At 41.6% G+C, this 25,647-nt stretch overlaps 1 protein-coding gene across 1 annotated transcript in view; it reads left to right on the forward strand.

Moving 5' to 3' along the window:
- Positions 1-25,647, forward strand: part of SPIRE2 (spire type actin nucleation factor 2) — a 51,813-nt gene that overhangs the window by 23,336 nt on the left and 2,830 nt on the right. The window contains exons 3-12 of the mRNA XM_072636387.1: positions 6,191-6,550; positions 10,428-10,508; positions 11,613-11,777; positions 12,085-12,171; positions 13,559-13,682; positions 19,144-19,316; positions 21,091-21,307; positions 22,335-22,462; positions 25,240-25,374; positions 25,485-25,552. Coding sequence (XP_072492488.1) covers positions 6,191-6,550; positions 10,428-10,508; positions 11,613-11,777; positions 12,085-12,171; positions 13,559-13,682; positions 19,144-19,316; positions 21,091-21,307; positions 22,335-22,462; positions 25,240-25,374; positions 25,485-25,552 — 1,538 coding nt within the window. The remainder of the gene's footprint in view (positions 1-6,190; positions 6,551-10,427; positions 10,509-11,612; positions 11,778-12,084; positions 12,172-13,558; positions 13,683-19,143; positions 19,317-21,090; positions 21,308-22,334; positions 22,463-25,239; positions 25,375-25,484; positions 25,553-25,647) is intronic.

The following is a 25,647-nucleotide window of genomic DNA, read 5'->3' on the forward strand; positions in this document are numbered from 1 at the left end:
ATTAGTTAACCCAGGGGTGGGGAACCTGTGGCCAGAGGCCATCACCAGAGTGGAGCTCTAGCCTAGTGCTGAAGAGGACCTAAACTTATTCTTTCAGTAAGTATTTATGAAGCAGAAGTCATACCCCAGTAAAACCCTCTAGGCAGATGGCTAAACTAGGTTGAGAGTAACCAGCAGGCCTTAAACTTGTTGGTGAGTTAGGGGGATGTCTACCCAAAGCATACAAATGCAGTGGTCTTCCCACTGAACTTGGTGACTCTGGAACAGAGTGAGGCTAACTACTTTGTGCAACTCTGCCCCACTTAAATCCAGTTCACAGCAAGTCAAGGTGTCATCTGTGATGTGATACTTACAGGAAAGGGGGCAGCTAGGTAGTGAAGTGGAAACAGTGCCATGCCTGGAGTCAGGAAGACTCATCTTCCTGTGTTCAAATCTGACCTCAGACTATTGCTAGCTGTGTGACCCTGGTCAAGTCACTTAACCTTGTTGGCCTCAGTTTCCTCATCTGCAAAATGAGCTACCAAAGGAAATGGCAAACCACTCCAGTATCTTTGCCACAAAAATTCCAAATGGGATCAAGGAAAGTCAGACATGACCGAAAAATGTCCACAATTTACAGGAAAGACAGCAAAATTGGTCGGACTTGCTTTTGCAGTTTCCAGTTTCCTTTAAAAAAAGATTTTCAAGAAGTTTTTTTGTTTTAACATATACAAAACCATAGGGCATCACAGTTCAATCTCCCCCAGTGTATAATGCTCAAGAACAGTTAGAACATCAAAAGTCCTTTCAACCTTCTCCCTTGGTAACCATTTGTTAAAAGAAAAGCCAGGCATGGGCTGTGGAAGCTAGCATCAACATTGTGACTTTAAACTTGTTTCGTTGCTATTTAAAGTTGTTTTGTATCATAAGCAAGGGTGTATGTATATATGTGTGCGTATATATGTATATAGATATATAGATGCATACCTCTCTCTATATATATCCTTATTCACTTGGTATCACTTCATAATAGATTTTCCCATCTTTCTCTGAATCCTTCATATGACATGCACCTTTCTTTATGGTGCATCAATAACATTCCATTACATTCATAAACCGCAATTTGGACAGTCACTCCCAGTTGGTCCCAACACAAGCTGTTTCCACTTTTTTTTGCTACTACTAGTAGTGCTGCTATGAATATTTTAATACAAATAGGTATTTTTCTTTTCCTGATAACCTCACTGGGTCATAAACTCAATAATGGGGATCTCTGGGTCAGTGGCTCTGAGCAATTCTGTGACTTCCTTACATAATTATGAATTACTTTCCAAAACAAGTTGGACTTTTCTACCAGCAGTGACTCCATGTGGCCTGCTTTCTTCCCCTGTCCACAGTAAGACCTTCCATTCTCCTCTAACTTTTTATGGTGTGACTGTTTTATATTTACATATTTTTATATTTAGTTTGTCATACATTTGGAATTTATTGTGTTATTAATAACTCATAATAATAGCTATAATACAGCCGTGAGGTGCTAAGAGTTAAACAAATAATAGCTAACATGTATATAGCACTTGGACTACTAGGTGGTACAGTGGATAGAGCTCAAGCCAGAGAGTAAGGAAGACCTGAGTTCAAATCCAGCCTCAGATACTTATTAGCTATGTGACCCTAGGCAAATCACTTAACTCTATTTACCTCAGTTTCCTCATCTGTAAAATGACATAGACAAGGAAAAAGGCAAATCACTCCAGTATCTTTGCCAAGAAAATCCCAAATGGAATCAAGGAGAGTAGGATATGACTACAAACAAAAATACCGCCTTCTTATGTAAGTTAACTCATTAGATCCTCACAAGAACGCTGTAAGGTAGGTGCTGTTATCATTTCCATTTCACAGATGAGAGAACTGAGGTTGAAGAAGATGAAGTCACTTGCCCAGGGTCATACAACTAGTAAGCACCCAGTCTAAGACCAGCACCATAGCCACCTAGTCCAGACGTATTTTCTGCAAAACCACTATCTAGCTTTTCCAACAGTTCTTGCTTAAATGAAGGGCTTTTTGGACAATACTTTTGCGTCTTTCATTTTATTGAAGCCTAGATTCCTACAAGTCTGATGCCTTCTTAATATTTCTCTTCTAATCAACTTGACTTTTCTATTTTTTTCTTCAGTAGAAAATAAATCCTCGCTTTCCTAAAGAAAATTCCCAATAAGTTATTATTACATAATAATCCTTCACAGTATCCTTGCATGTCACCTTCATAGGCACTGAAAGACATTTATTAAAGAACTGCAAATGCATGGGAGCATCTGCATTAATTTGATCTCCCTACAGAGCATTCTTGTAGGTCAAGGGTTCTAATCCCTTTTTGTAACGTTAATCTCTTTGATATTCTAGGGAAACTTATGGAACTCTTCTCAGTTTTCTTTTAAACAAGAGAATTTTTGTAAGGCATTTAGCAGAGTGCCTGGCACATAGTAGACTCTTAACAAATATTTGTCTCCTTCCCTTACACATACACACTTAAAAATTCACAATGAAAGAATGTTAGATTTCAGTTAGAGATTAATGAAAATAACAATATATATTTTCCCCCATCCAAGCTCACAGACTCTTTGAAATCTATCCACACACCCCTGTAGAAGAGAAAAGTACCATGCTAGGTCCCTGAGGATGGTATTTATTTTTATTTGTTGGACACCCTCAGTGACTGTACTATCTGACCCCCCATTCCATGGCTTAACTCATATCTGGTGTTTGTGACCTGAACCTGCCTTATCAGAAGAAAGATAGTTTTTCTGATTCTTTGCAAGTTGACACAGTCCTTATTTGCTATGTAGTTGTTGAGTCACTTTTTTTTCAGTCAAGTCCTACTCTCCATGACCCCATTTGGGGTTTTTTTGGCAAAGATACTAGAGTAGTTTGCCATTTCCTTCTCTAAGTCACTTTATAGATGAGGAAATTGAGGTCAACAGGGTTAAGTGACTTATCGAGGGTCACACAGCTAGTAATGGTCTGAGGCCAGATTTGAACTCAGGAAGATGAGTCTTCCTGACTTTACGCCTAGCTCTCTCTCCACTTTGCTGTACCTATTTACTATTGGTGAGCTCTCCACCTAGATTCAGGGCTCTCAGTTTCTCTTTTCCTTTTGGTATGTGAGATCAGGACCTTGTTATATAGATGGTCAACTTCCCTTTCTCCCTGCCACTGGATCCTCCTCAACTTCATCCTTTGTGTAAAATACTCTCTGAAGGGCAGTGAATACTGTACCTGTCTGCTGGCTCATTCCTCGAACAGTACCAGCTTTTAAGGTCTGTTCCCTTCTCTCCCCACAAGGCTCATATTTCCCATCAGCTCACTTACTCAGCAGTGAAGATATAGGAAACCAGGGCTCTCGGGTCCTCAGGAAGGGAAAAGAGAACACAGTCAGCAAAGCTTCTTGCCTCTGCCCCAACTCCTGGATCAAGATTAGGGTGAGGGAAATGTGATTGGTGGGTCTTTTTTTTTTTCCAAGTGGCACATTCTGTATCAGCACAAATTTACTATGAGTGGGGTCGCTCTACAGCATGGAGCCTTTCTTTCCTCTGTCTTAATGTGTCTGTTTCCTATGGTAGACTCATAGCTGGCCTTCCCACCTCATCTTTATACCTGACTTTTTCTCTTTCATAGTATCCAGGTCAAATGAATGAATAATTAGTCATTTATTCACCAAGAATTTATTCATAGTGATGCAGACACAGGGTTAAGTTCTAGAGATACAGAGAAAGGTCAAAACAATGCAAACAAGCAAGATATACAATTTAAGTGGCAGGTAATATCCCAAAGGAAAGTTCCAACACTGAACATGCCAAAGACACTCAACAAATTCAAAATTGGACCATGAAGCTGAACTACTCACTAAGTTTATGTTTGCTAGGTCACTGCCCTTGCTCCAGGAAAAGGAGTTGGGACTTTTAGGTACCATGGTCTAGCACACGGATGGGGAACCTTTGGCCTCAAGGCCACACGTGGCCCTCTAGATCCTTGGGCTTGGCCTTTTGACTGAGTCCAAGTTTTCCAGAACAAATCCTTTTAGTAAGGGGTCTGACAGGTCTAACAGAACACTTGGATTGGGGTTACCAGTTCTGTAAGAGTCAACACAAGTTATTGAACTTCCAGCTTCCTTATTTGCCCAATAGGCTGCCGTATTGTCTGGCCTACTTTTCCAGGCTCAAGGCTTGTGATCCAGCCAACCTCAACTACTTGTTGATCCTAGTAAATAACATTCCATTTCACATTCCCAAGCCCTTTGTACAAATTGAACCCCTATGTCTGAAATCTATCCCTCTTCACCTGTATCTCTTGGACTCTGAAGTTCTTCAAAGCTTGGTTTAAGTGCCATCTTCTATGAGAGACCTTTTCCAATTTACTTCCCCCAAATACCATTCCTCTCCCCTCCTTCCACATTATTTTGTAGACTATTGTGTATTTTATATTTACTTATATGTACATATGTTGTTTCCCTTGATTGGCTGTAAGTTTCTTGAGGGCAAGGACTATTCATATTCCCCTACCACTCACTAAGTGCTTAATTAATGCTTGTGGATGGGTTGATTGAATACTTCTATGCTACTTAGCACAGTGCCTGGAGCAGCTGTGGGCACTTAGCAAAAGCTTGCTGTCTTGGGGTGCCTCAGGAGGTGGGAGTGAAGGGGAACTATATTGATTTAAGAATTTATTTAATTTGATCTGGGATTTATACCTCTTCCCCCACACTTTATAATCTTAACACCTTGTTTCAAAAACACCTTAATTTGGGAATTTATATGCTAATGAGTGATGACTTATTTAGAAAATCCTAGGCAATCAGCCAAAGTATGAGTTGAGACACTATCTGCAGCAAAGATACAGACTACAAAATAAACCCACAAAATCAGTAGCATTTCTATATAATAATAACAAAATCTAAGGGGGCAACAATAGAAAGGGAAATACTATTCAAAATAACTTTTAAAAATGAAAAAAGATATTTGGGGATCAATTTACCAAAGCCCACAAAATACTTGTATTTACAATATACTCTTAAAGAACAACTTAAATAGCTGGAGGCATATTTAATGTTCATGACTGGGCCATGCCAATATAATAAAAATGAAATTAATTTACAATTTAAATGCCATCCCAATCAAACTATAAAAGGGACACTTTATAGAAATTCATAAAATAATAGCAAAATTCATTTAGAGAAACAAAAAAATCTAGAATATCAAATTAAAAAAGGTAGGAATGGGGGGGGGGTAGGGTAGCACTTTCAAACCCCAGGATACATTACAAATCATTTGGTATTTGTATAAAAATGTAAATTAATGGAGAGTTAGATTAAGCAAGGGAGATGAGAGAATCAGAAAAAAATGGAACTCAATAACTCACTGTTTGGTAAATCCAAAACTGTAAAACAATAAGTCTGGTGATTATAAAAAACTAGAGATATCAATTAAAATTATTTTTTAAAAATCTGGAAAGGCTTACATGAACTGATGCTGAGTGAAGTGAACAGAACCAGGAGAACCCTGTACAAAGTAACAGCAACATTGTTGGATAACTTACTTTGATAGACTTAGCACTTCTCAGCAAAACAGTGATCTAAGACAATTCCAAAAGATTCATGTTGGAAAATGTTATCCATATCCAGAGAAAGAACTTCGGAGTCTGAATGCAGGTAGAAATGTGTATCCATTGTTTTTTTGGATTCGTATGAGATCATGTGTATAGACCATTGCATACATTTTCACTGGGTGAATTCTTTTGGTTATTTTTTTTCTCCTAATTAGGGAAATTGAGGAGGGTTGGAAAGGTGAATATCCAAAAATGACTATGATTTTATAAGCAATGAATTTTATAAACTATGAATACCAATAAACTACCTCTCCTTAGGCTTAAAATCAGATCCCATTCCTTTTTTTTTTTTTGAATAGCCTTCTTTTCTCTCTTTCTTTGAATTCCTGTCCATTTATACTTGGTACTGTTAGGCCTTGATTATACATACTAGTATTCTCTATCTTGAGTTACCTAACTATGTATTTAACTCTTTGAAGGCAGGATAAACACCTTATATTTTTGTATTCTCCATAGTATCTAGGTGTCTAAGCACTTAGCAGGTAGGTAAGTGCTAATCTGACTGTTATGATGTCATCTCCTTCTTATAAATGCCTTCTTCTCTTTCCAGATGGTCCAGTCTCTGGGTTTCGCCATATATCGAGCTCTGGATTGGGGGCTTGATGAGAGTGAAGAACGGGAGCTTAGTCCCCAGTTAGAGCAGCTCATTGACCTAATGACCAATAGTGATTCTGAAGACAGCAGCTGTGGAGTTGCTGATGAAGGTTATGGGGGGCAAGAGGAAGAAGAAGAATCCAGTGAAGGTACCCTTCGAGGTGTACGTACATTTTCCCAAGTCATGAGGCTGTGTTCTTCCCGCCTGACAAACTCCAGAGAGGCTCAATCTCATTATCAGGCTGTGTGCCGGGCCCTTTTTGTGGAGACAGTGGAGCTGAAGGCCTTTCTCACCAAGATCCGGGAGGCCAAGGAGGTAGGTTGGATGTAATAGTGGAAATGTTTTCATTCATTCAACCAGCTTTTATTGTTTATTATGAGGGGATAGAGGCCTTGGTCTATATTCTAGTTGGGGAGGTAACAAAAGAATGATTGCACAGCAAATACATGGAAAGACCAGTGGACTTAGGGGTGAAGAAGACTTACTACTAAATAACTGAGTGACCTTGACCAACTCATTTAACCTCTCTAGGCCTCAGTTTCCTCATCTTTAAAATGAGAGAGTTGGAAAGACTCTTTGTTACTTAATACTATGGTTCTAATGTATAGTATAGACCAAAGGGATGAAGAGACATCATTTCCCAGGCCCTCAGGAATCATGAAAGAAACTGAATAATCTAATGGAAAGGATACTGGCCTTGAATCCTCCAAACATTGACTCCACAGTTGATTTGATGACCTTGTAACTTTGGGAGAAACTTCTAACGTGTCTGGGCCCCAATTTTGGTCTGAGAGGCAGTTTTTTATTTATTAAGTCCCTCTTAATTTAATTTAACATTTTTATTAAGTCCTTACTAGGTGCCAGGCAGTATGCTAAGCCTTTTGAAAAATAGCCTCTTTCTACTCTACCATATTGAATTGAGAATGTTCTTGACTCATAGTTAATCCCCATTACATAGATGAGACAATTGAAGCAGAGGGATGCTAAACATGAACTTGGAGCTTTTGAACAGAGAGTTTTGTATTTACTATTCCTGTCATTATTTTGATTCTTTTGTGGCTAGTACACCTTGATATTTTCCTTGTGGAAATCATTAGATTAAACTCCTTGAGGGCAGGGACTATCCTTTGCCTCATCCCTTGTCCCCAGTGTTTAGCACATAGTAGATGTTTGATAACTATATGTTGAATTGAATTGGAGAGAACAATAGGTTTGGAATCTGAAGATCTAAGTTAGAATTCTGACTATCTCCTGGCTCTAAGGATTGATCTACAAAACTGAGTACTCTTTGGCTGATAGGACAGGGAATTCCAAGGTAGGGCTGCTTAGAAACAGAACTTGCCAGGCCTAGAGGCCTGAGGGCTACCCGAGTCTTACCTTACCTATCGCAGGTCTTCGGCTGGCCAAACCGGATAAACGTATGAGAGAAGAGACTTTCCAGAGTCGAACAAGGGTTAGGCTTTATTCAGGGTCTTGGTTACATGTGCAGGGGGAACTCTTCCTTAGGAGAGAGAGAGAAATCTCCCAAGGAGGCAAAGATCTTACAGTAAGAGAATGAAAGCAGAAGTGGAAGTGGGGAGAGAGGGGAGAGGGAAGAAAGAAGAGAGGAGAGAAGGAAGAGGGGCCTTCTGTCCTGTAAGGGCCCCTCAGCACTAAGAGCGCCTTCGGGCTTTCCTGACCCTACTTAAGCTCTCCTGCCGCATAGTTTGCACCTGAATACCGTGCCTGTTAGATAACAATAGGTGTGCCCTGATCCAGGCCAGTCTCGAGGGAGGGGATGCTCTCTCCCATCACGTTCTCATGGGAAGAGGCGGAAATACACGAGATCTCACTCCTCAATTCCCTGCTGTTTCCTGGGGGGCCTCATGAGAACTCTAAGGTTTAGAAGTCCTCACCTTTACCCGTCCGAGACTGTCCACATGGAACTGAGCTTACACCCCCAACAAGAACTGTTAAGGATTGGGGTACTTGGGACCCCAAAATACTGACAGCCCAGGTTGTGCCTGAATGAATTTGACTCAAAGCCTTCTTTTAGCCAAAGAAAAACAAAGTTTATTTAAGATCTGCCATATTGGGTTGACTCTTAAGAAGCCTCACCATTTGTGATGTTTGTATTGATGGGCCAAGTAGAATCTGAGCTAGATTGAATCTGGGCACTTTCATGGAGGTGGGATGTATCCATTCTACCATGTATGTCACTTGTCTGTATACCTTCTGCACACTAGCCTGCTGCCACTAGATTGTAAGCTCCTTCAGGGATGGGACCTTATCTTTTTTAATTTTTTTATTCCTAACAATGGGTATAGTACCTCATAGGTGCTTCCGAAAAGAGCTATAATGTAAAAGAAGTCCTGGGTTCAGATTCTGGTTCTGCCACTGTATGACCTTGAGGAAACCCCCTCTCTACCATATATGTTTTTATTGAGCTAAGAAAAGGGAAAATGCTAATGGAATTAAGAGAATTTGCTGTTGGCACAGAGTGTTTCAACCAAATTCTATGTAAAAACAATTCTTCAAAGCCCACACTGCACCACCACCCCAAAAAGGAAAAACTAAGCACTCCTAATTCTAATGATCAGGATCTAATGAAGAAATAGGAGAGTCTACTTTCTCTTTGTAGAGGTGGGGATGATGGGTGTGAAATGTCAGACTTGAATGATGTATTGATTGGTTTTGGTTACTTGAATTCCCCTCTACTTTTTTATTTTTTATTAGAGATGGTTCTCTTGGGTGAGGAAGAGGGGGAGTCATATATTGCTTTTCTTTTCATATTTTCATTCCCAGCATTTAGACTGGTGCCTGACACATTGTAGGTAGTTGATAAATTTTTATTGACTTTTTATTGGGTATGTTGGAAAATGAAAGTGATGTCACAACAAAAGATACCCGTTTAAAGTTTTAAAAGAAAATAAACTTTGAAAAAGCCAATACGCTTATTGCTCAGGAATTTGACAACAGATACCAAAACTTCCCAAACCATCTCGAGGGCTAGGAGATTTAGGAGACAGGGGCTTGTTTTATGCTTAGGAATGAAGTCTAAACCAAGTCATGGTTCAAAGGTGCTACCAGGCTAAGGGATAGAGGCCCCAGTTTGCCACTTCTCCCAGAGCGAGGGGGGAGAGTGAGGGAAGAAACTGGCTCTTCTAACATCTCCAGCTATGACATAGGGGTTTGGGGTAGGGATTAACTCAGTGGTTTCTGTCCCATTCCCAGCTCAGATGCTCAGCAACAAAGCCTGCTGATTCTCAATTGGGAAGGTAATGCCACACCTTCTCAGGTTCTTCCTACAATACTGTTAGTGTTTCCTAATACCCTAAACACCAGTCTGGGTTCTTCTATTCCCAGAACCTGCTCGGTAATGAGTTCTTGGCATCTCAGGTCATATTTGTTAGATAACACTCACCTAGGTCCCTTAGGTAATTATTCATTAGTGAAGAAAATGAACTCTTGAGGGGCTGCTGTAAGATGATGCCCAAACTTTATAGAGTCATAGGTTGATTTTGTTTTACTTTTTCTTTCTTTCTTTTTTCACTGTAAACTGTGAGATTTTTAAAAGCCCAGTGGTCTTCACCTCTAAAGGTCAGGCTTATTATTATGGAACCTAGAGAAACTTAACCCTCCAGGTTGCCATGGTGATCCTTGTCCTGTGTAGTACCCAACCTGATGCCCCACTTTTAGTACCTCTTTCTGGCCTGGTATTACTAGCCAGCGTGTGTTTGGCAGTCTCTCGTGCTCCTTGGCAGAGCTTTGGATAGAATCCCTTAAAACTCTTGAGTTTACCATGTGGGCCAACCCTACTACTGCCTAGCAATGATCACCATTCTCTAAGATGGGAGGTCCATGGGAGAAAAGTGATGTGTGATGATCCCCTTCTAACCCAAATGTCTTCCTCAGCCCCAGAGTTACTGGTCTCAGGTTGAAATGCCCACTTGTTCTCGTAGTATCAGCACATATCACGGGACTGTGGGGAGGCCTACTGTAAGGAAAATTTGTCTAATAAGGGCTTATAGTTGAGAGTAAGGAAGGTTTGGCCCATTCTTTGCCAACAACTGAATATGTTAATGTGTTAGCTCAAGTGTTAATTTTCTACATATCCTGCCTAGCAACAAGGATGAACCTCTTTTGGGGCCCCCTTCCTTCCTGGTGGGACTAGTTTTATAAGACCCTGCTATGTGATTGTATGTGACTGCAGATGCTTCTCAGACTTCGGGAGGATGAGTCTCAGGCAGAGAAGCCACAAGCTGACCTTGACAACCTTCGGCACAAAGACTGGGTAAGAGGTGGTTATCTTCTCTCCCCCAACCCCTTACTCAGGGCACAGGGAACTCTGGTTCAATCCCCACTTTGTTCTTTTTCCTTGGAATAAGTGCTTTATAAAGTATTTTTAAAGTATTATATTTATAAAGTGCTTAAAGGTTTGCAAGAACTTTGGATTTATCTTATTTTGATTGTCACCACAACCCTGTAAGGTAGGTGCTATTATTTTCCCCCATTTCATAGAAGTGAATGTTGAGGCAGAGAAAGGTTAAGTGACTTGCACCAGAGTCCCACAACTAGGAAGTATCCTGGGGTAGGGTTCCAAATCCAGTTTTAGCATTCTGGCTCCTGGCTTTCTCTCCTCTTATTTCCAGCATTTTGTGATAGGAAGGAGTCTCAACTCAAAGGTTCAAGTGAAGTATTGTGAAATCAGTGGAGAGGGTGGGTGGGTGGCTGACTTCCAGTCTGGAGACCTATGTTGGAATCCTGCCTCAGAATCTAGCTAGCTGTGTAACGTTGGGCAAGTCCTTTCACAGCCTTGGTTTTTTTCAGTTTGGAAAATGAAGATGAACACATTTATGCTAACTGTTGTAAAAGGTTACTGTGAAAAAAACACTTGCAAGCCTCAGAGCTCTAAATGTGAGTTGTTAATGAAGATGACCAGAGTGGTCCCAGGCCTCAAGTTCATACTATCTTAGGATGGGCTGAAGGAACCAGGGATCTTTCACCTGAAGCAGGTTCTAGGGGAAGGATAGAAAGGGATATCCCTTAGAAAGGCTCTTGTGTAGAAGGGAGATGACTCTATTCTGCTTGATCCCAAAAGCAATGGGTGGAAGTGACAAGGAGTCTAATTTTCACTTGATATTAGGAACTTTCTAACAGCCAGGACTCCCCAGAAGCAGAAGGGGCTTCTATCAGAGTGGGCTCCCCCTCTCTGGAGGTCCTCAAGTCAAAGCTGAAGGACTACTGGTCAGGTGCTGGGTGGACATGATTCTTTTAGATATGGGTTGCAACAGACAACCCAGGAGGTCCCTTTCAGCTCCCAAATCCTCTGCTATGATAGGGATGATCAGTGGCCACTTAAGTGGGAACAATATTTTGTGTTCTCTGTGGGTTCCAGGCCCGGCTCTGGGTGCAGCTGATGCGGGAGTTGCGTCATGGTGTGAAACTCAAGAAGGTCCAAGAGAAGCAGTTCAACCCCATGCCCACCGAATACCAGCTGACCCCCTTTGAGATGTTGATGCAGGATATCCGGGCTCGAAACTACAAACTACGAAAGGTCATGGTGAGTCCCTGGGACTCTGGGCCTGCTAGTAGCTAGGCCAGGGAGAGAGAAGTTTACCTCTTGGAGCTCTCCTGAGCCATATCATTCTCAGGAAGCCTTGATGTTGGGTAGGTAAGGTGAGAAAAGGTAATTCACCTCTCTGACATGGGAATGCTCTTGATCATTCCCAATCTGCTTTGGGGCCTCCTATTTCTTCATCTGCAAAATGGGGATAGATCAAGAATATCCTTCATTTCATTAATATTTCTAATACTGGGACACCAGTTCTTCAATATTGACTCATCTCCCATATACTTCCTTTGTCTAGGTTGATGGTGATATCCCACCTAGGGTGAAGAAAGATGCCCATGAACTCATTCTGGATTTTATACGTTCTCGACCACCACTAAAGCAGGTGACTAGTCTTGGGGATCCTACTGTATCCATTGTCCACTGTCCATTGTCAAGAGGTAGAAATGAGCCACAAGGTTTCTTAATTTCGGAGTGCTTCCTGTTCCTGGGACTTGTGCTTGGCCATAGAAAATCTTCCTGTCCTATTAGGTTAGGACCTTCTGTCTGGTCTAGCCTGAAACCCTGGGAATTCATTTCCTAGGGTAGTGACAGACCTTAAGGGTTGCTTTTCTCCCCAGTGTTAATATGGGAAGCTACTTTACCTTTGTTTTCTACTCTGGGAGGAAATAAGCCAACAGACCACCCCTCTACCCTACACTGGATTAGAGGGAACAGAAAACAACATTCTTCCAAGACCTTTTCCATGGTAGAACCTATCAATATCCCTCCAGGATGGGGACCAGACTCAGCTGGCCTCTGTTGATAGGGATCTTGTAGGAATTTGGGTCTGTGGAGATGCTTAGGCAGCTCCATGGTTCTGTGGGTAGGACACTGGGTGGCCTCAAACACTATCTGTGTGACTCTGGGGCAATTCACTTTAACCTCTGTTTATCTCAGTTTCCTCAACTATAAAATGGGGATAATAGCACCTACTTCCTAGAGTTGTTAAGAAGATAAAATGAGATTTGTTGGAGTGCTTTGCAAACCTTGAAGTGTTTTCTAAGTATTAGTCATTACTGGCAGCATTGGTGGCAATGTCATCCTTATCATGTGGTGTAGTAGAAAGAGGATTGAACTCCTGATTAAGAGATTCTGGTTTGAAGTTAATGACCATACTTCCTATTCTGTCCCAGATAACTGTGGGCTGACCCAACTGAACCTTGTTTGCCTCATAGTAAAAGAGGGATAATACCTGCACTACCTACAATACAGGTTTGTTGTGGGGAAAACCTTAATGTTCTATGTAAATAGCAATTATTATCAGCCTTTTTCCTGGATACACCCAAGTAGGAGCTGAGGGAGATTGCTGTAACCACATCATATCCTCTACCTCAATGACAGCTGGATCTGGTTTACTGCCCTCAGTGCTCAGATGGATCCATGAATTCATTGCTACAAGTGTTATTATACCTGTTACAACTCAAAACTCATCCATGCCTGCTCATCCGGTGACCTTTTATCTATGCTCCCCTATCCAGCTTTCAGAGGCAGGTCCATGCAATGTTCTAAGAGCCTTCCTAGCTTCTCCCTGACATGCAAAGATGAGAACATGGATATTACAATATTAATTACACATTTATAGGGTGTTTTAAGGTATTACAAAGTGCTTTATCTGGTCTCTAATGTGTCCCACCATTACCTCCCAATGATCTCCCAAATTCTATCTGCACATTTTGCTTGAAACCTCCCAGAATTCTAGGTCATGCCTCCTATGTTTCTGCTGTCTTCAGGTATCAGAAAGAAGACTTCGTCCCTTGCCCCAGAAGCAACGAACCCTCCATGAAAAGATCCTAGAGGAGATTAAACAAGAGAGGAAGCTACGCCCTGTGCAAGGTCCACACTGGAACTCTAAAGGTGTGGTATTGTCCTTCAGTGCACGCATCCATTCCCACACACACACACATACATACGTATCTACATATACACATGCACACATATACACATACACATGTGTACATACATGCATGCACACACATACACATAGACACACACTCATGCGTACACGTACGCCTTTACACACATACCACCTTCAGAACTGGGGATATGTAGACAAAAGATACCTCATTAGGTTGGTCCACCTGTAGCAGTCTACTCACTCCAGAGTAGAGTGAGTAGAGTGAGTATCAGAGAGTATCCCCATCAAGAAGTCATCAAGTGGTATATTGAACCACTAGCAGAGTGGAAAGAGCCTTAAAATGGAGGGGGAGGCTCCATTTTTTAAGTCATAGAAACTTTTTATGTTTAAAAAATGTTACATCATTCATCCATCCATTTATTAAGGGCCTCTTACATGCCAAGCACATATAGGTATTTTATAAAGACAGAAATGAGACAATTCCTGCCTCTTATATTTGATTGGAGGGAAATAAGTAAATAAAAACATATAGTGAGTAAATAGAAGGCCAGTTGAGGAGTGCTGATGGTTTGGGGGAATGAGGAATGGCCTTTGGGGTCAGATGACGACCTGTGAGCTAAGCCTTGAAGGGAGACAGAAGTGAGAAAGGAGAACAGCCTGGATATGGGGGACAGCCTGGAGGACACCAAAGTTCTCAGAACTTGTCAAATGATTCAGCAACAGAAGTGACGTAGTTTCGTCAATGGAAATAATCATCTGCCTTACCTCTGTACCATAAGAACCACAGGGCCTTTCCTTTGGCCCTGTGACCGCACCTTCCTATGTGTTGTATCCCCTATTAGAAAGCAAGGGCTGTTCCCTTTTACTATTTGTGCCCCCAATACTCAACTCAACACTGTGCCTTGCCCATACCATGATTATTTATTAAATGCCTTTTTAAAATTCATTCTTTATACAAAGGCATGGGGGTGGGTGGGAAGATGGGAATGATAAGAATGCTTTGGCTAGAATGTAGAGTATTTAAGGAGGAGTAACGTAAATCAGCCTGGAAACAAAAGATGGATGCAGACTGCAAAGGGCTGTGTCTTACTTTAAAGGCAACAGAGAAACACTGGAAGCCTCTCGATCAGGACAGATGTGATCACACCTGGGCTTTAGGAAGAACGGTTTGGCAGCCATGATGAGGATGGAGAGGAGAGGCTGGGGTAGAGAGGCCATTTAAGAGGCTATTTCTATAGCCCCCAGGAGAGAGAGGATGAGGTCTAGAATGAAGGACAAATGCAAGAAATGCTTGGAGGTAGAATTGACAAACCTTGGCAGCTGATTAAATATGTTGTGAGTTAAAGTGAAGAGGAGATGTTGGCTCCTACATTTCAAGCCTGGTTGACTGGAAGAGTATTAACCAAAATAAGAACTTTAGGAATAGGGGTGGGTTGAGGGGGAAAGACAATGAGTACTGTTCTGGCTGTGTTTGAGTTTGAGATACTAGTGGTATATCCAGGGGGAATAGATGTCAAAACTTTGGGGAATTATTTGCTTAGAGGTGCCAGTGAAACCTATGGGAGCTGTGGAAATGGTCTAGAGATCACAGAGAAAGAGAAGAGGGCTCAGGATAGTCCTGGAGAGTGCCCACATACAGCAGGTGGGGACGTAAATGATGATTCAGCCAAAGAGACTAAGAAAGATTGCTCAGACAGATAGGAGAGCCATGAAAGAATAATATCCTGAAAACCTAATCAGTCAATAAACATTTATTAAGCACCTACTAGGTAGTTGGGTGGTACCACGGTTAGAGTGACTGTGTTATATATACACCTTCTAATATCTATATAGGGGTAGCTAGGTGTCACAGTAATGGATAGAGCACTGGGCCTGGAGTCAAGAAGACTCATCTTCTTGAGTTCAAATCTGACCCAGACACTAGCTGTGTGACCCCAGGCATGTAGTAGGTACTTGTTATTCAGTCATTTCAACCTGACAATTCATGACTCCATTTCAAGTTTTCTTGGCAAAGAGATTTAAGTGGTTTGCCATTTCCTTCTCCAGCTCATTTTATACGTAAGTAAACTGAGGCAAACATGGTTGATAGAGAAGACCTGGGTCCAAAACTTGACCTGGTCACTTGTTACTTAAGGTTGTTGTCTTTCAGTCACATCCTATTCTTTCATGACTCCATTTGGAGTTTTCTTGGCAAAGATACTGGAGCCCTCAACTCCCTTCAAGCTTCAGCTCACTTGCCATCTGCTCCTAAAGATCCTTCTTCATTGCCTAAACTGTCAGGACTCATCAACCTACCTCATATTTACTTGGTATATATTTAGATACATACATGCTATTTCCCTCCAGTCAAATGTAAGAGGCAACGATCATCTCATTTTGTCTTTAGAGAATCCTTATCATGCGTTTGGCACATAAAAGGCCTTTAATAAAAGGATGAATGAATTACATAACTTTTTTCAAACACAAAAGTTTCTTTCCATGACTTAAATTGAAGCCCACAGTTTAATGCTTTTTCTACTGTGCTAATGGTTCAATATGCCACTGGATGGTTTCTTGATGGTGATATTCTCTGGAGTGATTTCATTAATAAGGTCAAATGCTAGAGAGCTCAAGAAGGATAAGACAAAAGGCAATAGAAGGTCATTGGCATCTCCTGAAAGAGTACTATAAATTGAGAGATGGGGATAAAAGTCAGATTGCAAGGAGATGAAAAGTGAATGGGAAGTGAGAAAATACAAGGGTGTGTGTGTGTATGTGTGTGTGTAGCTATTTTCAGTGACTGAGCACATGGTAAAATTTCCTTAAGGCATATGGCAAAAATATTCTTTTTTTAGTAACAAAATGTATAATCCTCTGAATTTTATTCTCCAAACTTCACAATTTGAACATTTGCTATAACAGTTTTATTTTTAAAAAATTCAGTAATGGCATAGTTACAAAAAATACTGAATTTGGAGCCAGAGGATCCTGTTTGCCTCAGTTTCCTTATCTGTAAAATGAGCTGAAGAAGGAAATGGTTTGGATTCTAGCTTTTCTGTTTAGTAGACATATAACCTTAGACAAGTCTTAGTCTTTCTGACTTTCTGGCTTAATCTTAAGAAACATATAAGCCTAGTTCCACTTCTAAATTCAATTCAATGAGCAAGTATGGGATGTGGAGCCCTGCTGAACTTTGGGACATGGAGAGTTTGAATAAAACCAGGGGCATGCTGGAGCATGGGCCTATTGTTAAGTTTTCAGTGTGGACATTTGCATCTTGAAAACTGGCAAAAGGGCCACAAATCATGTCTTGATCTACAGTTTTGTTGATTGTCTAGACTTCAGAAAATGATGGAGAAAAATGTTAACAAGGCACATTAAACTTAAAAAGCATATCTTACATTTCAAAGAACTGGTTGTTAAACATTTGCCAGCATACCCCCTGAATCATAAAATGCTTGTCACTCCTTTCAAGTGTGTGCCTTGATTATGTCTAGTAGATTATGATCTAGTAGAAGGTGGTTGTTGTGTTTGTCCTTCATTCTCTAAGAGGACCATGCATCAAGGTGATGACATGACTTGCAGTTGACTTTGATTTGAGTGAGGGAGGGCTGCGCAAGATCACCAGTCTCACTTTCTTCTCCTGGGTCCAGTGGCCTGATATTCATCAGGAAGACTGGAGATGGCCCAAAATGCAATGGGGGACCCTGGCCCTTTCATGCTAAGGTCTTATAGCATTCTCACTTTGAGTGAGATACACTCATTCAATGAATAGGCTTCTTTAAGTAGTTGGTCAAGGAATGGCCCCTTTAATTAAAATAAATAAATAAATAAAAACTGGGAGGAGAAAACCCTCAGGGTTCCCGGGTAAAAGACAAACAATTACTAGTAGAGGGTAAGGCCACATACACAAATAATTAGAAATTAACTTGGCACCATGGTGCAGTGGTTATGAATTCTGGATTTTGACCTGGTTCAAATCCTGGCATTAACATATGAGACCTTGGAGGGGGTCTGGTCACTTCATCTCTGTAGACCTCAGTTTCCTCTTCTGAAAATAATGAGATCAGACTGGATGGCCTCTAATACTGCTTGCAGCTCCTGAACTGATGATCCAAATACAAATCTCCACACCTTTCAGCCTCCATAGGACACAGTTTTTAGAACTCTGCACTAAACAAAAAAATCAATGGCCCAGTTGGAATTAATGCCAAATTCTTGGTCTCTATATGACCTTGACAAATTATTTAACTGTTGTCAAATGACATAATGGATGTTAAGTGCTCTGGAATGGTTCTGTCCAATTTATACGGCTCTTTAGGTATTTCAATATATTGATATTTATGTCAAAATACATTAAAGCGCTGTATAAATGAGAAGAAACGGTCACCAAAGGGAGACAAAACATGGCCCTTGACCTCAAAAGATTTGAAATATAAGTGGAGGAGAACCTGAGAAACACAGCATGTAAATAGAAAACATGTGCATAAATATTAGAATAATAGACATAAATGTACATAGCCACATTTACAGAGGGCTAGCAGGTGACTAGAGTTAACCTATGGTACACTCAAGTCTTAATTAGGGAGTGTTTTTAAAATTTCCCACCTCCATGATTTTGTATCAGCTGCCTTCATGCCTCCCTTCCTGTGTTAACTGTAGAGTCCCTAGCATCCTTCAAAGCCTGACTTTGGTATCACTTCCTACTCAGATCTTTCCTGATTCTTCTCTTCTCCTTAAAACATAATTTGATGTATCTTATATTTATTTACTTCTGTCCCTATTTCTTCCTTTCCTCCAGTATAGAATGTGAACTCCTTGGGATTGTTTTCATGTTTGGCTCTGAGTCCTCAGGACTTAGCAAGTATCTGGTAATATATACTTATTGATCAGAATCAAAGACTTTGGGCTGTATGTAGTCTGCTCTTAAACAGGAGTCTTACAATAGTTCAAGCATTTTTCTGCATCTGAACTCTCTGAGTTTCTTTTCTTCCTTCCTTCTTTAATTTTCCCTTCTTTCTCCTTCTTTTAGAAAGGGGGTCTGGATCCCCCCTATCTTGCCACTCACTCACTGGTCTGGTCCAATTGTTGATGGATACCAGAATTTTGTTCTATTTTCCACCTGTTCTCCCCTCCTGAGGGGCCAGTTTACCCCTCTTGAGATAATCAGATGTCCCAGCCTCACTCTTGGTGCTCACCATATGCTGGACAGTGTGAGCCCTCATCAGCTTTTAGACCTACTGTTTCTCAGAACTTCTCAGCTCAAACATCTACCAGAGTTGATCTCCTTTCCCAGGGGCAGGGATTAAGTGTATGCATAACCAGGAGGCTAACTCAGAATTTCTTTATTAATGAGGTTCATTGAAGCCTTCTGTGCTCAGCCTTCCAAGTGTCATCATGTCTAATAAGTCTACTGGTCCAATAAGTCTATGGTTCATATTATCCCCTGTGCTCACCCCCTTCTTATCTTCATCCTTTAAGGTTTTGGCTCCCTACCCTGCATCCTCAATGCCTACTCCAGTGATGTGAAATCTACTTCCTGCATAAACCTGTCCCTCTCAGGTGCTGGGAGCACCTCTCAGCGCCCACCACGGCCTCGGGTCCTGCTGAAAGCCCCTACCTTGGCGGAGATGGAAGAGATGAACATTTCTGAGGTCAGAATCAATGCTGTTTTGCTGAGGAGAAATCAGAAAAAGAGCTGGGAGGTAGTTTTCCGGAGTGAAGTTGGGGCTGTAAGAGCCTTTCAGTGAGGGTAGGGAACAAGCTGACAGTGAACTGGGGTCTCTTTGGCATAGTGGATAGAGCCTTGGAGTCAGGAAGACCTAAGTTCAAGTCTGACTTCAGAGCATTAGTTGTATGACCTTGGACAAGTCACTTGACCTCTGTCTTCAGTTTCCTCATCTGTAAAATAGAGCTAATAATAGCACCTACCCCCTAGGGTTGTTGTACTTAATGACCTATGTAAATGCATCCATATCACCTTTGATTTTGGGCAAAGATTGAGTGGGGTATAAAGGAGAAAGAACCTTGAATATGGAAACAGAAGGCACAAGTCCCAGCTCTGACTTATTATAGGCTGTGTGACCTAGTCTCTCTAGGTTTATTTTCTCATCTGTCAACCTAGGGCGTTGGATTAATAATCTTTAAATTCCCTCCTAACTCTTAACTCCTGTGAGCCTGTATCAGCCTATAACAGCCCTGGGAAACCTCTTCCATTTCTGGCCTTAAGATTCTGTGCCCCCAGGGAAAGTGAGCATACAGGGACTCTATAGACTAGGTGCCTCTTCCGGCCATCCTGAGAGACCCCTATTAAGGAAATGAGCCCTCTCCTACTCAGAACAGATCTCTTCCTGCTCTGTGTCAGGCCTTTTAACTCAATAAAATCAATCATAAATGAAAATTTCTCTTGGTGTGTTGTCAAAAGACCTAAATTATAATTCTGATTCTGCCACCTTACTGGCATTGTGATTTTTTTTTAGGCAAGGCACTTGACTTCCCTAAACCTTGGTTTCCTCAGCTGTAAAATGGGTACAGTACTAACTGGCTATTTTATAGGGTAAACATGGTTGTAGACAGCTAGGTGGCCCAATGGACAGAGTACTGGGCTTGGAGTCAGGAAGATCTAAATTTAAATCTGACCTCAGAGAATTTACTAGCTGTATGATCTTGGGCAAGTCACTTAAACCTCTGTTTGCCTCGGTTTCTTCAACTGTAAAATGGGGATAATAATAGCACAGAGTTGTCATCAGGAACAATGAGATGATATTTTAAAAGTGCTTAGCACAGGATATGGCACATACTACATGCTTAATAAATGCTAGCCTCTACTACCATCATCATCATCATCATTAGAGATGTTTTGGTGACTATAGTTCCTTCTTGATTCAACTTTAAAAAACAATCAGTCAACTTCTATGTGAAAGGCCCTGTTTTAGTGCTGTAAGGGATATAAAAGTGAACAGCAGTTGGTCCTTGTTCTGGAATGCACTTACAATTCTGCTAAGCTAATTCTGAGTTAACTCATACAATTCCTATTCAGTCAAAGGGCCACACCTGAGGACCTAGAGCGCCACATGTGACCTTGAGGGCCACAGCTTCCCCACCCCTGCCCTAAACCCTCAGGTAGCCTGGAAGTTTTGTTTGGTAAGGCCTTTGTCCTTTCCAAGGTTTGAGCTCAACCCTTGCAATGATGTGGCCTGAGCCTGAGGCTCAAGCCTCCAATGAGACCAGCCAAACAGTAGTAGATTTTGATATCTTCGCTTGGAATCCAAGAAATCCTTAACTGCTCTGCGAACAGAGAGAAGTCTCAGGTTATTAAGCAAGGTATTCCCTCTGAACAGCGATGTTTGCCCAAGTAATTTCTTGTAAAACTAGAGGGACAGCTAGTGTGTCCACCCAGGTGGTCAGTAAGTCCTGTTGTCCTCACAGGAGGAAGAATCTCCAAGTGGGGAGATGAAGAGGACGAGCAGCCCCCTGCTGCCCCTTAAGCGGGACCGCTCCTTCTCTGAACATGACTTGGCCCAGCTCCAGAGCGAGATGGCCATGGGCCTCCAGCCAGACACTGATCACCTGGGAGAGCAGGAGCTGGAATCCCGACCCCGCTCAGGCAGCATGCACACATGGAGGATGGATACCACAGACCATGGTAAGTCCTCCCTCTCCTGTTCTTACCTGTCTCCAACCATGGAAGCATCCCTGTTCAAGCTCCCTTGAACCTTGGTCAGACAGCAGTGTGGTGGAAAGAACCTTGGATTTGGCCTCAAGAACTGGGACTGAATCCCATTCTGAGACTTAGCATGGTCAGGAGCAAGTTAATTCACCTCAGTTTCCTCATCTGTTAAATGGGGAAAACTACTCCCAACTTCATAAGGCTATTGTAAGGAAGGCATTTTGTAAACCTTCAAAAACTAGAGAAATATCAAGAGTTATTTCCCTTCCTCTAGAGTAAGGCACGTGAACAGATTTCAAGGGACTCTGTGAACTTGGATAGGGGGGAAAATATCACCTTTTATTTTCACTGACCTTTAACTGAAATGTAATATCCCCTTCAGTTAGCAATGTTGGTAACAAGCGTCATTCCACCAAGGAGCTCTGGAGTTTTCATATCTGCCTAAGAGGGTCATAGTCTAAAGTAACTGAGAATCCAGATTTCTAGTCATATATATCCTGCCAAACACTACTAGCTTCTTCTCAAAGCTTGTCCACAGCCTGGACAAGCTGCCAGCTCAGGGATAGAGTTGGAAGGAGTAATTCTGATCATAAAGCAGCATGAAAGATTCCTTAATCAACTGTTAAAGACAAATTTAGTTGAGGTGGGGCTTAGAAAGAGAGCCCAGGACACCGAAGCCTTCCCCAACCTCTCTTAATTCCAGGGCCTTCCTTCTGTTAATTGTCTCCTATTTATTCTAGATATAGCTTGTTTTTGTATATATATGCCTGTTATTTCCTCCATTAGATTGTAAACTCCCTGAGGAGTTTTTTGTTTCCCCAGAGCTTAGTGCACAGTGGCCTGGCACATAGTAGGACCTTCATGTTTATTGATTGATTGGGAGAGACAGAAACCCTGGGACACCTGGAGTCCTACCCTGCTAGTCATTTGAGCCAAGGTGGGAATTTGGGGATGATTCTTCCTTTTTGTGCTGATTGCCAGATCATCTACTCTTTTCTTGTAGGCACATTTCCCCTTAACTACAAGGCTCTTATGGAATCCAGTTCCCCTGCCCACAGCTCGCTTGTCTCTGTAGAGGAAAGACCAGAGGGCAGTTCAGCATTGGACAGTCACTCTAAACACCTGTGGCTGGTGAGTAGTGGATATCATTTCGGGATGGCCCACTGTCATTACATGGTCAAGGGCAAAAGTCTCTGTAGCTTGGAGGCAGCTAAGTAACTCAAAATTCTGAGCCTGAGGTCATTTAACCTCTGTTTGCCTCAGTTTCCTCCTCTGTAAAGTAGAGATAATAGCAGTTACCTCCCAGGGTTGTTATAAGAATTGAGTGAGATATTTGTAAAGTACTTTACAAACCTTAAACGCTAGTTTTTAATTGATTGTTGTTAATAATAATATAATTATCATCTAAGTGCTTTGCTTTTATCTTTGAGTACAATCCATTAATGCCAGCAGTGGAGAATTTTGGGGTTATAGTCTGGGAAGGTGTCATAGCCCTTGCAGTATGAATGCCTAGAAAAGCATGTAACACAGAAGGTATTTCCTCATGGGGCACCTGCCTCACGCAGTCAACCTTACCCTATGAGTAAAGCCTTTGTTGCCACCTGCTGGGAAGATTTGGTACTATGGTTTGAAAGAATGTTAGCCATGTTTAGATAGCCAAGGTCCAGATGGAAACTGGTGAGGTGAGCACCAAGCATATTAGTGCTGGGCTGGGCTGAGTTTTGTGGTACCTGAATTTTGTCCTAATCCCTGCTCCTTCTGTTCACCTTACCACTTGGTAATTCTTTTTCTTGTGGGCCTTCTATCCAGGTGGACATTTGTTAGCTATTGGGTAAATGTGTCACTTTGTGAGTATTAAAGTTGTCCTGGAGACTGAGGCAGAGCTCTGAGCCCATAGCGCCTTATTAAAGAGCCCATGGTCTCCTCTAATGAAGTGGACCTAAATCTTCCTCACAATAGGAGATGCCCCCTTCTTCCAGGACCTTGTATTTATAGAGTTTCATACCCAAATAAGCAAAAGAGGCATGGTAAAACATAGAATCTCACTGGCTGATAGACCTTGCTCTTGAGAACCAAAAATGACATTAATGGGGGGTGTCACAGATTGGATGAAGCATGGGGCATCTCCACTGACTAAGTGGTCATAAGATGGCCACTTGCTCATGTTGGACAAGAAAGAAATCTGAAGTACAAAAATAAGTTGAAGGACTTTCCATATAATTGAGTCATCTCTGCCACACTGGGCTTGGTCATCATGACAAGGAAAAACAAGGGTGGAAGGCCTCTAGTTAACTTCCTATGATTATGCAAGTGATCTTACAATCTGCAGCTCACAGCTCTGGAGCCTAACATACAGGACTTATAATCACTATCCCTATAGAATCATCAAATTGATTAATACTGATTGGAATAGAGTAGGAGGTCTAAATGAATTATTTCTCACAGCTTGCAATAACTGTCTCTAAGTAATCTAATCCCCCTACTAAGTAGTAGGGGGAAAAACCATTGAGCAAGGAGTTATACCTGAGGTCTACAGCCCTGCTACTGTGTCATAAAGACTTGACAACTGATTAGATCAGTAGGGTGAGGAAGGATGAGACCCAGGAGATAGTGATACATAGGTTCTAAAGCTGGATAACTGAATTGATTGTAATAACCTTGATGGAAATAAAGAGGTTTGAAAGAAGAATGAGTGTGGGAGGAACCAAATGAATTCAACCTTGGACATGTTGAGTTTGGGATGCCTGTATTCAGGACATCCAGATCAAAATGTATACTAGACACTTACTGATTTGGGTCTGTAAATCTGGGAGTCGTTAGTGGCAATGATCATTAAACCCATGGGAAGTAAGATTCATAGTTGACAGTAAATTTTCATCAATAATAATGGAAGATGTCCCATCAGTGTTGGTCAGTATTAAAAGGAGGCTTCAGGAAGCAGAAAGGATCTGAGATGGGTTATAAGGGATTTCTAAGCTTTGGAGAGGCATAGAAGAAAGAGGAGGATATTTGTGGTAGGGGAAACAATAAGATTGACTTGGCTGGAACAAAGTGCACTTATTGGAGTGTGGGAACAAGTAAGGACAGGTACAGAGAGCTTTGAATATTGAGATGAACAGTTTGGGACATGATTCAATATATCAAGGATCAATAAACCCTGAGTGCCTAATCACTGTGACTATTCTGGATGAAATCTTACTCCAGACTCCAAAAGTACATTTTGTTCTACTTCTGCATGAAGGTATTTTGGTCTATACTGCAATCAGTGACAAGAGCAGAATCCCACAGACCTCACCAATGGTGGGTGTAGCATTGGGGCCCCACCTAGTGGTTCCTCAAGTTTCTTAGCCCATTTTATTTGAGAATGTTACAGGGATTCCTGAGAACAAGCTTATCTTTGCTCTCCTGAAATAAACAAGTGAGGAGAAGGAAGAGGGAAGAATGAGGTGGCCAGATCAACTGATTCCACCTATTCTGTGTATTCCCCAGGCTCTACTAAGGCCAGCTATGCTCGCCCTCCCCTCCCCCAAGTGAGTCTTTTCAGAGCTTCTTTCAATGTCCTTCGTCTTCTGTGGCCCTGATTGAGTCTCACTGAACTCCTCATCCCTTCCCAACCTTGTTTCCTTTTTTTTCCCCTTACAATTGAAAAATTCAGTTAATTCCTAGGTATTTGGGAAAGCTCCTAGTGCAAAAACAGGGAAAAAAAGCTTAAGTTCTCTAGTAATAGGGAGCCATTTTATATTCTTAGCAAGAGAATGACACAATAAAATAGTATTTGGAAGGAAGTCTAGCATCACTGTTAAAAAAGATTCAACAGAGAAGAGACTTTGTTTAGTCCTTCTAGAAGATGGAAAACTTGTACTTTTATGTCAATGGCACTGAACCCGCCTTTCCCTTTCCACCCATAGGAATTCAGCCATCCAGTGGAAAGCCTAGCATTGACTGTGGAGGAGGTGATCAATGTGCGCCGTGTGCTGGTAAAGGCTGAGATGGAGAAGTTCTTGCAGAATAAAGAAGTTTATAACAGCCTGAAGAAAGGGAAGGTGAAGTGGTCCTGACCCTCAAGACTTCAATACCCTTGATATTGCTGAGTAGACCTCAAAGCAGTCTGGAGCTCAGGCTTAAGCCTTTGCTTTTTTTTCTTGACTTACAGATCTGTTGCTGCTGTAGAACCAAGTTCCCCCTGTTTTCCTGGCCATCCACCTGTCTCTTTTGTAAAAGGTGAGCCTTTGACCACTGATTGGACTTGGCACTTGGACCTTGGGAAAGGTGTGTGTTTTGGGAAGTGGGGAGATACAAGACCATAGATTTAGAAT

The sequence above is a fragment of the Notamacropus eugenii genome, chromosome 1 (genome assembly GCF_028372415.1).
Source record: "Notamacropus eugenii isolate mMacEug1 chromosome 1, mMacEug1.pri_v2, whole genome shotgun sequence".
Classification (NCBI taxonomy): domain Eukaryota; kingdom Metazoa; phylum Chordata; class Mammalia; order Diprotodontia; family Macropodidae; genus Notamacropus; species Notamacropus eugenii.